The sequence below is a fragment of the Schistocerca gregaria genome, chromosome X (assembly GCF_023897955.1).
Source record: "Schistocerca gregaria isolate iqSchGreg1 chromosome X, iqSchGreg1.2, whole genome shotgun sequence".
NCBI lineage: Eukaryota > Metazoa > Arthropoda > Insecta > Orthoptera > Acrididae > Schistocerca > Schistocerca gregaria.
Genome location: NC_064931.1, coordinates 730,417,502 through 730,430,706, shown reverse-complemented (window position 1 = coordinate 730,430,706; position 13,205 = coordinate 730,417,502). Strand labels below are relative to the sequence as shown.

The 13,205-nt window shown below is 40.8% G+C and overlaps 1 protein-coding gene across 1 annotated transcript in view; it reads right to left on the bottom strand.

Moving 5' to 3' along the window:
• The window catches only part of LOC126299195 (organic cation transporter protein-like), a 352,718-nt gene that overhangs the window by 136,213 nt on the left and 203,300 nt on the right, over positions 1-13,205 (bottom strand). Inside the window, exon 3 of the mRNA XM_049990976.1 lies at positions 4,674-4,777. Within this exon, the coding sequence (XP_049846933.1) occupies positions 4,674-4,777 (104 nt within the window). The remainder of the gene's footprint in view (positions 1-4,673; positions 4,778-13,205) is intronic.

The following is a 13,205-nucleotide window of genomic DNA, read 5'->3' as shown; positions in this document are numbered from 1 at the left end:
TCACTGACGTCAACTCTACGGGTTAAAATGATAAAATATTTCTCTCTTCTTGTGGAGGAATCAACAAGGCTAGTGGACTCCGTGAAATATAGAAAATTCGGGCGGTCCCAGAAGCTTCTTCGGTTTGCTGAAGTGGTTAAAGGGACTGCTCACCGTAAGAGGAAAATCCGGATTAGAGTCCCGGTCTCGTACAAATTTTCATCTGTCACAAACAGCTGACGTCAGGCCGGATTAGCAAAATGCAATCAATTTCGTAATCTCAAGCTATCTGACAGTGCTGTTTGAAGTCCCTCCCATACAGTGTGATTGTGTGCAAGTCACATCTCCTCTTGTCACTCTACGAAAGTCTGCCTACTGATGACCTTACATTTGACACTGTGTGTGTAAGATTTTTTCCTCTCTATATCAGATAAACTAATCAGTTGCACTTACTTTCCATTTACTTGCACCAAGGCAGGTTTCAGCCCCCAAAATCATTTTCCAGCGGCTTCATGTCTATAGTCGTTAGAGAACGTAATTAGACAGACAGAGAGATTGCAGCCCGTTTTTGTGCTCTCTCGACTATAGACGTATACCAATTGGAATATGGTTTTGGGGGGCAGAAATCAGTCGTGGCAATTAAAAGAAAAAAATGCAGCTGGTGCTTTTATCCGATTGAAAATAAATACTGCATTTGCAGAACCTTCCCCACAACTCTCCATATGTTGGACAAGAAACTTTCCATATTACCAGTCGAATTATTTATTACCAAATACCATTGCCATTCATAACAACCTCTTCCCATCACTAGAAAATGTACATTTGGCAAAGCTTTTATTTCTGAAATCGTTTCTCAATAATTCTTGGTTTGCCGATATCACCTATAGTATCTACAATCTGTGTCATGTTGAATCGTAGATTATGTTCTCCTCATGTTGTATACAAAGTTTTTTTTGTTCTTGTTCTTTTAATTGCCATGTTCCTACAGGAGATAGTAGTGATCAGTACTAGAAGAACAGTTCCTATAACTGTACGTCCAGAAACCAATACCTGATGAGATATGGATAGTTTTACTTGTAACGAATAATATGAAATACTTGGCGGTGTAGGCCGTTGCAAGAAATGGTATAGTATATTACCACAATATGCACGTGTGGGAGGATCTAAATGCTGAAGCAATCATGGAAGTGAGGCTTCAGAAACGTTTCCATATCTATGTATGGGCAGCAACTGTCGGTTACTGACTCATGCTGCTATACACTTTACCAACCAGACTAAAAGTAATAGTTCATCACAGATTTCTTCGAGACGAATTACCAGCGCTATTGGAGGACGTTAACCTTCAAGAATGACAATGTCTGTGATATATACACGACAGCACACCATTCCATTTTCTACGGATCGTGTGACAATACCTCACCGCAAAGTACAATATAACTTCTGCTCAATTTCAATTCAGTAACATGCACCATTTCAGTGCAGTAATGTGTTCATTGTAAATAAGTATTATAGTAGTTCTATTACATGTTTATTACCTTATCAATAAAAAAACTTTTTTTATATTTTAAATTCAGTGCGTTAGTGCTTGTAAAATAATTCTTTCATATAGTGTTAATTAAAAAATGACGATCATTCCACATGGAACCTGTGGAAGGTACATTAGCTCATTTGTTTCAGTTGTAAATATTTGTCATGTATTATTGTTTTTCTGACATGTTCTACATCCTGGAGCACCTCCTCACTACGGATCAATTGGAATGGAAGGAAATCTAATCTAATGTCCAATAACACTATTTCAGCTCACCAGATCTGAATTCGTTGCCTTTCTGGCTACGGGAACGTTTACAACGTTATTTTGCACCCTACCCATGGACGATGTGCAAACGTTACAGGAGTATGTGACCAATGCAGGACAGATTGGCCCATGTCTCAACAGCAACTGGCTTCCGGAGCTACCATAACAGGAACTTTCCTTGTAGTTTCGATAGGTATAGGTGATACTTCTTTTCTAACACACTGTATCGGCGTTTCCCTGGGACGTTGTGGTTATACAGTGGTAAAATTAATTCCCTGTGCATAGCAGATTATTAACCCTAGAAACACCAAGGTGTTTTAGGTTACACGGACCACCAACCAAGGGCAATTTTGCCCGTCTTACAATAAGTTGTAAATATTGAAATTTGTTGTAATATGTCTTTATTTTATGTAATTCTGTTTCCGTTGAGATATTAGTTTAATAGGAAATAGTGACAACATAACTGAAAGCTTAATTTTTTAACACTCATAGGGTGAATATAACAACCAAGAATTGTCAAATCTTGGTCAGTGAAAGTTTGTGTAAACAAGATAAAACGGTTTGTAATTGAATATAAAGGACGTCTAAAGTTTCTATGCGCTCTTTGATCTATTAACTGAATAATACAGCTTTGTCATTGAGAGAGAGTTTCAAAAACAGAAATGAAAACACTTGCTAAAATACATGTTATGGTACACTGAAAACTCTCAGAAAACACTTTTCACTTGGAGAGGATCTTGTTACTTACAGATGACATTTACCTCCTGCACACAAAATGGTTGATTCTGAATGAGTCTTAAACAGATGGTGCCCATAGCTTCCACATGTGAACTTGGTTTTTGTGATGTCTCTTGCTCTCTGGTTATTTGCATTCTTCAAGCATAATTAGCACCTTGCTTTCCTAGTTGTTTCTTCATTTGCAGCGATTTTGTTTACGTCTAGTTTCTTTACTAGGATCTATCCCATCGCGCAAATAATAGGCAACTGGAGTCCTTTCAAATGCATGGCTCGCTCTTCTACGTATGGTTTCAAAAGTTCGAGGCCTAATTCATGGAGATACAGTTTTCTGGCGTTTGGTTTCCCTTTTCATTCAGGTGCATTCATCTTGAACAGTGTGTATGAGTTAACTGCAGCTATATCAAGTAGGCTGTAGAACATTGTCAGTGGCCATATTGTCGTACCCCTTTTTGTAGAGTATGTCCTAACCATTCGATCTACAGCATCCACTCCTCCCTTAGTGGATTTATAATACAGGTTTATGTGTGTTTTCTTTTTTGGTATATCAACTTCTACTCCTGCATTACGATGTTATGTAGACAACATCAACAGATTTTTCTTTAGTTTTTCCTTTCTGATGTAAGAGACAATTGTTACTAACGGCTTCTTAGAAGATGGGTCTGTGAATGCGAATTTGGAGGAATACAGATCTCTGCCTGCTGTCATCTTAAGTTCCTGCGGTACATGTTTTCTGTTTGATTTTAGTGTCCCAACCAATGTAAGTTTGTACTCTTCATATAGAATGTCCGCCAACTCCACAGAAGTGCAGAAGCGGTCAGTTGTGACACTATAGCCTGTATTCTTTATTGGCTCCATCAGTCTCTTCACAATCTCAAGAGGACCTGGTTCCGCCCCACCAGTCTCTTCATAATCTCAAGAGGACCTCATTCACTGGCAGGTCTTCTGTCTTTCCCAGCATGCACTTCCATTTTTATTATGTATCGTTCAGTTGCACTACAAAGCATTGTGACTAATATTCCATATTTTCCAGGTTTGTCTTTCGAGGAAAATTTTGGAAGGACAACGACCTCTGAAAAGACACAACATTTCATCAATTGTATTGTCAGGTCCACTTCTGAAGTACCGTGGGAATATTCCATTCAATACTTCACGCAGCAGCCCAAATCTGTCACGTACACGTCTTTCTGACCTGGTGCCTTTATCACCAAACCGAAGATTTTTCAATAGCTGATATGCTCTTGTCTTACCTATAGCTCCTCTATAAATCGCTCTTCCCAATAAATTTGACCATAAATCAGATAAAGAAATATTGGTGTCCTGGTAGTATTTTCCGTACTAACTCAGGAGTGAATTTTTTTTTTAATGATTCATATATGCTTGTTACTTTCCCAGCACTGGTTATTCCTTGACGTTCACGGACTATGTTACCAAAATCCCTTTTACTATGTCTCAGAGCTTCTGCAAGATACACTCTGCCAGCACTTTTAACATATTTATTTGGAGCGTTACCTGCATGGTTTGTATCTTCTTCATTGTCCACCGCCTCTTCATTGGAATCCTTATCTACTTCTATATGATCTGACTCAAAACCACTTAAATCTGATAATTCGTCGTCAAGAAACAGTTCTGCCAGAACTTCTGCATTGTTCAAGCCTCTATAACTCGTCTTACAAAATCTACTTTACAATAAAGGCATCGCTCTACTGTGACAAACTGCTAATAGTAATAATGACAAGTCTACAATCAACAATGAAAGTGAAACTCAACAATTAGACGCTCAACAAACCACTGTAAAACTCATGTTAGAGGTTGCCAACCAAATAAAAGAAAGGAAAACATACGGGAAAATTTGGCCCATGATTGGTGGTTGTAGGGAAGAATTGTGGTCGCGTGGAGTACCAACCCAGGGCAAAATGTGCCCTTGGGCGTAAAATTCCTATTTTGTACTTGCAATTATAAAAATTTAACCATAGAAACGTACAGTATAGTGTATTATAAGGTAACAGACAAATAGAAAAAGACCCAAAAACGTAGAAGGATATTTGCCATGACATTTTTAAAAAATAAAAATGTACGGGCAATTTTTGGCCGTGCTTGGTGTTTCTAGGGTTAAATAAATTACCCATAAAATGGTACCCTGAAGATCGGAGAGTCACGGTACCTATCAGCCAGCATCCCGAAGAGCACATTGCCGATAAGAATGCCGAACATGAACACCGTCTGTGCAACGTTGGCCAGCTGCTCTCTGTCGCAGACGAGGTCCCACTGAAAAAATAATAATACAAAGATAAATAACGTCACGTAAAACACAAATAACTCAGTGGTTTAGTCTGAAATGCAAGCATGGACTAATTGCAACCACTGCTGCCACATTTTTATACACAGGAACTGAATGATGAGGACTAGCCTTAAACAGTGTAAAAAGAATTAAGGAAACCAATAAAGTCTATAGTCTATTCTATTTGCAGTATATTATTTAAAGACTGACAAACTTAACACAGACTTAATTACTCCAAAATGTCTATACTCAAAAATCACGTTTCTGGCCACAGAAAAGATACGAATATTAGTCTCAATGTTTGTGTACACAAAATCTCTCCAGTGCACAAGCAAGCAACAACTACGTGCAGCGAAAAGACAAATTACCGAAAATCCTCAATTAATACCAAAGTTTCTTTCGACACTACTAGCACGATGCCGGCAAGCTGCGACCTCTCATGTCGCGCGTCTTCTCTCCAATGCACGCTGCGTCCGATCACTTCCGAGTCCCCTCGACAGCTGCTCACTCTCTACTACACGCGACAATACCACCTCAGATCAGAGTTTGTGTATGCACTCAGCAGAATCACAGATGTCCAACTTTCATAATCCCAACCCTCACTTAAGAATTTTGTGCGGTGATCTTGCCGAACATATTGGCAAGGAGCAAACACAAAATGCTTATATAACAATTTGAGAAGAATAGCATCAGATGTTTTAGAGAAGTAATAGAATACATAAACATCAGCGTAAGATTACATAAGTACAATGTAGTCAAGAAAAAAATATACAATTGTCATCTTGTGCAGCTGACAATGATAGTACTTAATTTGACAGAATAACAAAACGTTATTTATAGTTCTCCAGAAGTGTAAAAATGTCTTTTAGTTGTGTAGATACAAATATCACATAGAACTGCAAATAGTGCAAAGAGAGAGAAAAGATATATACACATATGATTGCGCTGGTGAGCAGTCAAATATGCCTGACTTAACAGTACACCCCTCTCTGCATTGTTGCCAGATTTGTTCAAAATGGCTGATCCAAGATGGCGGTGGGAGATATGGCAATGTCGCAATGACATTGTGGCAGGATGTGTTGGGAAAATAGGTCACTTCAGCTACCTCCACTAACGTAAGTCATCCGACCGTTGTCTCTCCCTTGGAATTGGTGGGAAAAGGACTCAGCCAGGGCTGGGCTACTGGATAGGATGGATGTTAGTCTTAATTTTGCATGCAGTCTTTATTTAAACAATTTGAGTTCTCATAGGCAGTAGCTCCAAGCAGTGTGTTCACCATCAGGTCTCGAGTCCAACTGACCTAGTACACAGTACTGCCACCAGAGGGCGCTGTCGTCCCATGGCAGTCTTGGGGGCTGGGGGGGGGGGGGGTCCAGGTGGTGGAGAGAGGAAGGAGTGCACTTTATTTATTTTGGAACGATTGATTTAGGAGTGGATTTCATATAGTTTATTTATTACACTGATACAGAACACTCGCTCTGACATGCTTGGGGTCACAATACACAGCTTACAGACCTACGAACTACTTGTAAATCACCGAAATAATGCAGTACACTGATGTACAGACATGCAAACAACTAGTAAACTGTCAAAATAATGCATGTATAATGCTCTGCAAACACGCTCACTAATTATAAACTGTTGAAACAATGCATTGCACAGCACATAGATATGTTCACAAAATAATGCAACACACACGAAAACAATTCGTAAATTTTCAAAACGTAATGCACGTGTAACGCTAGGCGAACACGCTCACAATGCTTAAACAGCCAAAAATGATGCAGTGCACAAACACTCACTGGACATAAAAACGCTTTCTATCATCAACCGCAACGTACTGGCGAACTGTTCCCTACAGAGTTCCAAGGAATGCATGCTTGGTGGCACGCTCATGCCAGTCCCATATGCGAGACGCCTTTGGACCACGTTCACGTGTTTACCGTTCCTGGTACAATGCCTTTCTATCTGCGGCCCAGCAAAGAGCTAATTGCTGATCGACTCATCATTGTAAGCGCAGATAAAAGGTTGTCAGTGTTATACTGACGTCACAGGTCTACGTAAATGAGAGCCAAGTCTACCTCTCAGAAATTGTAAAGTGTTGCAGAAATAATTAACAGTCACTTTTGTTGTTGTTGTAGAAGCTTTCGTGATGTCTCAGCTTGTCGGCATTGAAATTCTCGCCCTATAAGAATAACACCGAATGCATTCTTCCTGATGGTCCTAATGAGGCATCCTGTTCTACTCTTCCTGGAAATCGTGGCGTCCTGCTTTCAACATACGTCTCAGAAACGGTAAACGTTCTCAACACTAAAAGCCTTCATCATGTATGTGCACGGTCGAGAAAACACTGTTAATCATAAAAGCATTCATGATATTTGGAAAAAGAGCACTGTCTAAGTGCAGACGGGAAAATCAGAACAATTAGGTAAACAGAATTCGAAGCAACGTCCTGCAGAAGAGAAAAATGCTGGAATTTTCGGTGTCCTACAACTGCTGAATATGTTCCAATGCTACAATGGCGGATGAGGAACAGCATCCCAGCGTAGATACCGTGCCCCCATCTTGCTAGAACCGGTCCGTAGAGGCTCCTACGTCCCAACACAAAGGATGTCTTGTGCATGAATGGAGCATACTGACTGACTCTTACTGAATTTACCAACCGGTGTGGGAGCACTGCCTGTCTTTGTTTCTTTTGCTGCTGACAAGGCTTTCAGCGGCGAAACTATTTTGTACTGATCGCCATATTGCTCTGACAGTTAAACCTTGCAAAAGTGGTCTACAGGTCGTCAAATATGGGAAGACACTTCCTCATTTACATGCTCTGCCACTGAGGACGAAAGCGTGGATATTTCAGCATGAAACCGATCTCCAACGCGGCTGTACACCACCACATACTGTATCGACGTAGTTGAAATGACTCTGAGCACTATGGGAGTTAACTTCTGAGGTCATCAGTCCCCCAGAACTTAGAACTGCTCAAACCTAACTAACCTAAGGACATCACACACACCCATGCTGGAGACAGGATTAGAACCTGCGACCGTAGCGGTCACGCGGTTCCAGACTGTAGCGCCTAGAACCACTAGGCCACACCGGCCAGCATGTCGACTTAGTAAACACGCAATTCGTATCCTGCGCCATACAGAGTCACCACTTCTGCATCCTGCATATAGCTTACAACCACCAGACACTCGTACATAAACCGTGAAGACTGTTGCACAAAGGCTGCGTCGGGAGCCCTCGGCACAAAAGCGTTACTGTTTGTGGCCCCTATCTGCTTGCTTGCTACACTCATCTCCAGACTGGGATTACAAGAACATACGTATTTTCACATCATGTGCCAGAATATCTTGCCATTTTCACGATACTTTTCCATATCAAGCACATAGCAATATGCTACCGATCGCTTGCACAGTATAATCCCGAAGATTCAGGCTGGAAATTTTTTCTCTACAAACCCACAACTTTAGTGAGGTGGAACATGCTGTAAACCAATGAGTAACTAGAAACTTATCCTATCTATGAAGAGATTTACGCGTAAACTCAAAAAAAAAAAGATGAATCTGATATTTCCAGTTGTGAATATCGATGTAGGTGATATAGCAGATTCCAAACCATGCTTATAATTTACAAAGTCAACTAACGTGTGTCTCATGTCTAGAGTACCAGCAAATGTGTCTTCCACCTGTCTTTCACCTGCTAGATTCACACACCACAATCGATGTTCTCTCAACAAATAAAGGCGGGAAATATGCAGAAGCAGTCAATCAGACAATTTACATGGGAGGGGATAATGGTCCAGTGGAGACACACAACCATATTGAATCTTCTCAAATTTCCACACGATCACAAAGACTGTCCAGCACATACTAAGCATTAGTTCGCTATTCGGCCGTTTAGAGGATGACATAGTTAAGTCAGCTACATTCCTGCAGCCCAGCAGGCCTCTCCATTCGGAAGGCACCTGCCGTTAGTGCGAAACGTGAATCATTCCCGCCACAGACCACCACGGCCGCACCCTTGGACAGAATCGTGCTAGGAAACCAGCCACATACATATTTGATTGCTATACTTACAATTAAATATTACGATCGTGGTCTCAATTCGACAACACTCGACAATGAGTGAAGTATCGGAAAAACATCCTGCTGACAGCTGATGTCCTGGAAATAGAAATATCTGTACCATTCTTATGACTTGACATACTTTTCCCTTTGCTATTACAGCATTCCACGTCAAATCCATACCTTTCCTATGAATGGACATAGTCATTTCCATTGCTCATGTGGGAACACACACACACACACACACACACACACACACACACACACACACACACACACACACACACATCTTATAAGCCTGATGCTCAAGGCGAACCTATCAAGCATACTCTACTACTAAGTATAATACTCAGCCTATAACTGATTGCTGGTGATACGAAATAATACTGAGCAAAGATCAGTGATGAGTGGACATGTCTCATAAATTTTCTTGCGAGTGGGACCACTTCATCTTAGAAAGAGAAATGTAATCGTGCTACAAACCGCCAGATATTAAGAAACACGTTCGCAACAACTACTGTATGTTAACTGTCACAAGCAGTCTCTGTTCTACAGGTGACCACAAGTATCCGTGTTAAAAGCTAGACTGGCTTTATAAAACGAGTTATTGCTTTACCTCTGAATGAAGTGGTTTTTCCAGACGAATACTGCGACACTGAATATAGACGGTGATCGCCAGAGTGTATATTATCACACCAACAGTGCGGTTACACGTCGCCGACAGTGCAACCTCGTAATAAAATTACCGAATTTAGAAAGTAATTTGGATAAGGAACATGGTATGAAACCAGTATTTGCAACTACCTCATACCGCCGCTAGATATTTCTCCAGTAGTTGTAACGCATTCTGTCTCGATGCCACGTCAGAGTTTTGGTGATATATCCATGGGGTTATTGGTGATGGTTGGTTGAGAAGGATCACAAACAGTAGTTGGTGTGCAAATTGAGGTTGTATAAGAAATGTAAACTAGCTTTTCAGGTCTCTAGTGCTATGCTTTCCGGTAGAAATGATGTCTGTGATTTGGTATAAAGTCTTTCCATTCAACCACATACATGCATTTTATCCTATGGAGAAACCTTAACGATTAAAGTCACTAGATAATCATTTTCCTGGCACTCTCCTATCTTGAAACGAGTCACCTTTTTTTGAACCTATCTGTTACAGTAAAATTTCAGATAGTCCCTATGCCTCTTCCAACTGCTGCCATTCCTGCATGTTTGCGGATGAGATCGTTCCAATTTAATTCGGAGAGATCTATATCTCCCACCTTCTGCAACCCGTGCAGAAACAGAGAGACCTGTGTTAGTACGACAGGACCACGTTTTGGGCATTTGGTGAAAATGGGAACATGTTGTCATAGTTTTGCAAACAGTGTACGATGCGTAAGGTCAGCGCCAAACGAAGCCTGCTCCTGCAACTCGAGCTAGTATAAAAGACAGTAAGGGAATTGGGAGAAGGACAAGAATTTTGCTAATGCATTGTGGTGTGTCCCCAAACTATATACAGGTACTGTAGTCCGAAGCAGTTCCATGTCCCTCAGGGTCCATTCATATCTATCACCCCAACATGCTATCATTATTATTCTGTACCATTCAACAGAGAAAAATTATGAACTATAAAAGCTCCACTAACTTCATCCGATAGAGAACTCCATAAAATTTTTACTGCAGCTCTCTCCTCCCATATATCGAAAAAAAATACCGTCTGCTTTCAGGAATCAAGCACATGTGATGAACCTATTAAATATACAGGTATTGATCCAATGCACAGACCGGTGTAAAGTTTCATCACCTGTAGTGTAGGAGGATGACCATATCCCACAAACTATACTATAAGTCACAAGAGACGCTCCCTGTGAAACTGCAGTCATTTAAAACATTGTTTTTTTTCTGATGTAACACAATTTGTACACTGCCATACATTTTGTTTTTTTCTGCCATGACTTCGAGGTCTGTGTCAGTTTCTAAACTGACTTTAACACGTTCTGATCCATTGCTTTTCACAGAAGAGAAGACGTCACACGGTGTAAATCATGTTGTTCAAAAATGGTTCAAATGGCTCTGAGCACTATGGGACTCAACTGCTGTGGTCATCAGTCCGCTAGAACTTAGAACTACTTAAACCTAACTAACCTAAGGACATCACACACATCCATGCCCGAGGCAGGATTCGAACCTGCGACCGTAGCAAAATCATGTTGTTACTGCTGGTAATATACCACACCACACACACAGGATGATTGTAAATAAAAGACAGTTACAAAACGAGGAAACTGGAAGAGTTTGACGGAGTTGTGGAGCGTTTTCAAACTGCTGTCCGAAGGTGTACATTTGAACTCATCTGTCACAGCGAGGGAAAAACTGATGGCTCTGCATTCCATTTCAACTGATTCCTCATACTGCAGTCATGTACGCGATCACTGTACGCCATCTCCAGAAGGTGTTGCCTCTACACCAAAACTCTTTCTCCATCTCAAACAAGCGATGTCAGCCAACAATTACGTGGTAATCAACAGCATATCCGTGGACAGATAGGATGGAAAAGAAACTGTCGATGTACTGTAATAAGAAGCATCACAGTGGATAGTGCGAACAATTTTAGCAATTTTACTGTAATTTTAACACCGACCAATGATGCAACTGCTTGTTTCCAAATTTCAGTATCATTGCTAAACTGCCCCTTCTCTACTTTGCGAATATCATTGCGAATGTAGATAGATGACTGTGCAGCACATCCATTCATTGTTAATTCCTGAAGATTACATCATCAAAGCATACCAGACAGTGATCTACATAATTCTAGCACCTCGAGCATAATGCATAGTTTATTATCTGTCTCTATGCAGATGGGAGCCACAGGGCATTCTCGCAGTCATAGGATAAAATTAGAGACTGAAAGACCCCCGTGCACTGTCTTTGACCAACCCGTCCTGCACTACAATTACCGATTTAATCTACAGCTGTCCAGAAGTAGGCCGCTACATTCCGCATCTCGTGAATGAATGGAGCTTGCCGAGTCCTCGCCCATCCTAGTGCACAAGATTTCTCCAGATGCGCCCATGTCGAGGAGGTTAGCACCCGTTACCGGTGTATAGCAATAGATTTGAAAGTGTTGTGATGTAATAGCAGAGGTTAAGAAGAACACGAAACAGGTGGTTTTTGTGCATGATGGAGCTCCAAACGGATGGAGTTCGAAGCATTTTAATTAAATTAAATACGCTATCAATTTTAAAGTATTGTTCTAGTGTATGGGATCAGTACCAGGAGGGTGTTAGTAAGAGAGAACATAAACACACGCACTCATAAGGCTACACAATTCTGCACTTAAAACAAGCTATAATGTTAGATCGCCTCAGTTTCCGACCTATTAGTCATGTGGAATGCAGTGCTGTTAATATTCCAATGTAGGAAATATATTTCCAGCGCATGACACGCATCCTTCTTGCAGATTTCTCTACGATAAACTATGGTAACTAACAGTAAAATGAAAAAACGATTTTCTTAAAATATCAATTCTGAGAGATATGTGCAGAATGTAGCTTTGCAGAGATATATAGTGTCCACTGTTCATGTCCGATCATTCTTCAGAAATTATACTATGCCTGCATCAGTCCTACATAAAATGATCGTTAGTAATGAGGAATACCTCTTACAAGGGAACAGATAAATGCATAGCTGTGGCGTCCGACATGTGAAATTACACCTCATGTCACCACTAACTGTGTAAACAACACATCTCTCGAGCAGATGTATACAAAGGGATTGCCTACCGCTAACTAGGATTCATCTTAATTATGAAACTGAAGTCTCGATTTTTATACTCAAGATGCGATAGGGAAATGGAATACATTGCATAAATCTTGGTTCGTTTACAGCAATGTGCCGAAACAGGATGGTCATGTTTCATCACACATGAGATGGAAGTCCTCTGATGACCGAGAGGTCTGCTGTTAACGATCGGAAGTAGACAGTGCTCTTAGTCACATACAGAGCATGTGGTTTTATACAAGTCGAACGCAGGCTACGTCACTCGGCTGATGCATCCTGACAGAACAGTGGAAAAAATTGTCAAATGACCTGCAGCCACATCTCTCCCCATCTCTACAATGCATCATCAGTCTGCCATTAATCGTACCTCGTTACAGCTCCATCTCAACTGATCACCCCGTCCACTCTCTGTTATTCTTTAACGCAGATGCGTGTGAGTTTAGAGGCAGATGGTTCTGTTCTCCTGAAAAGCGTCAAATACAGTAGTCAACTCGTGTGTATCACTGTTACCCCAATAGACATTCCATAGATTGCTGCCTCAATGGAAAAAAAGTGACTGTTTCCTGGTTCCCATCGTTTC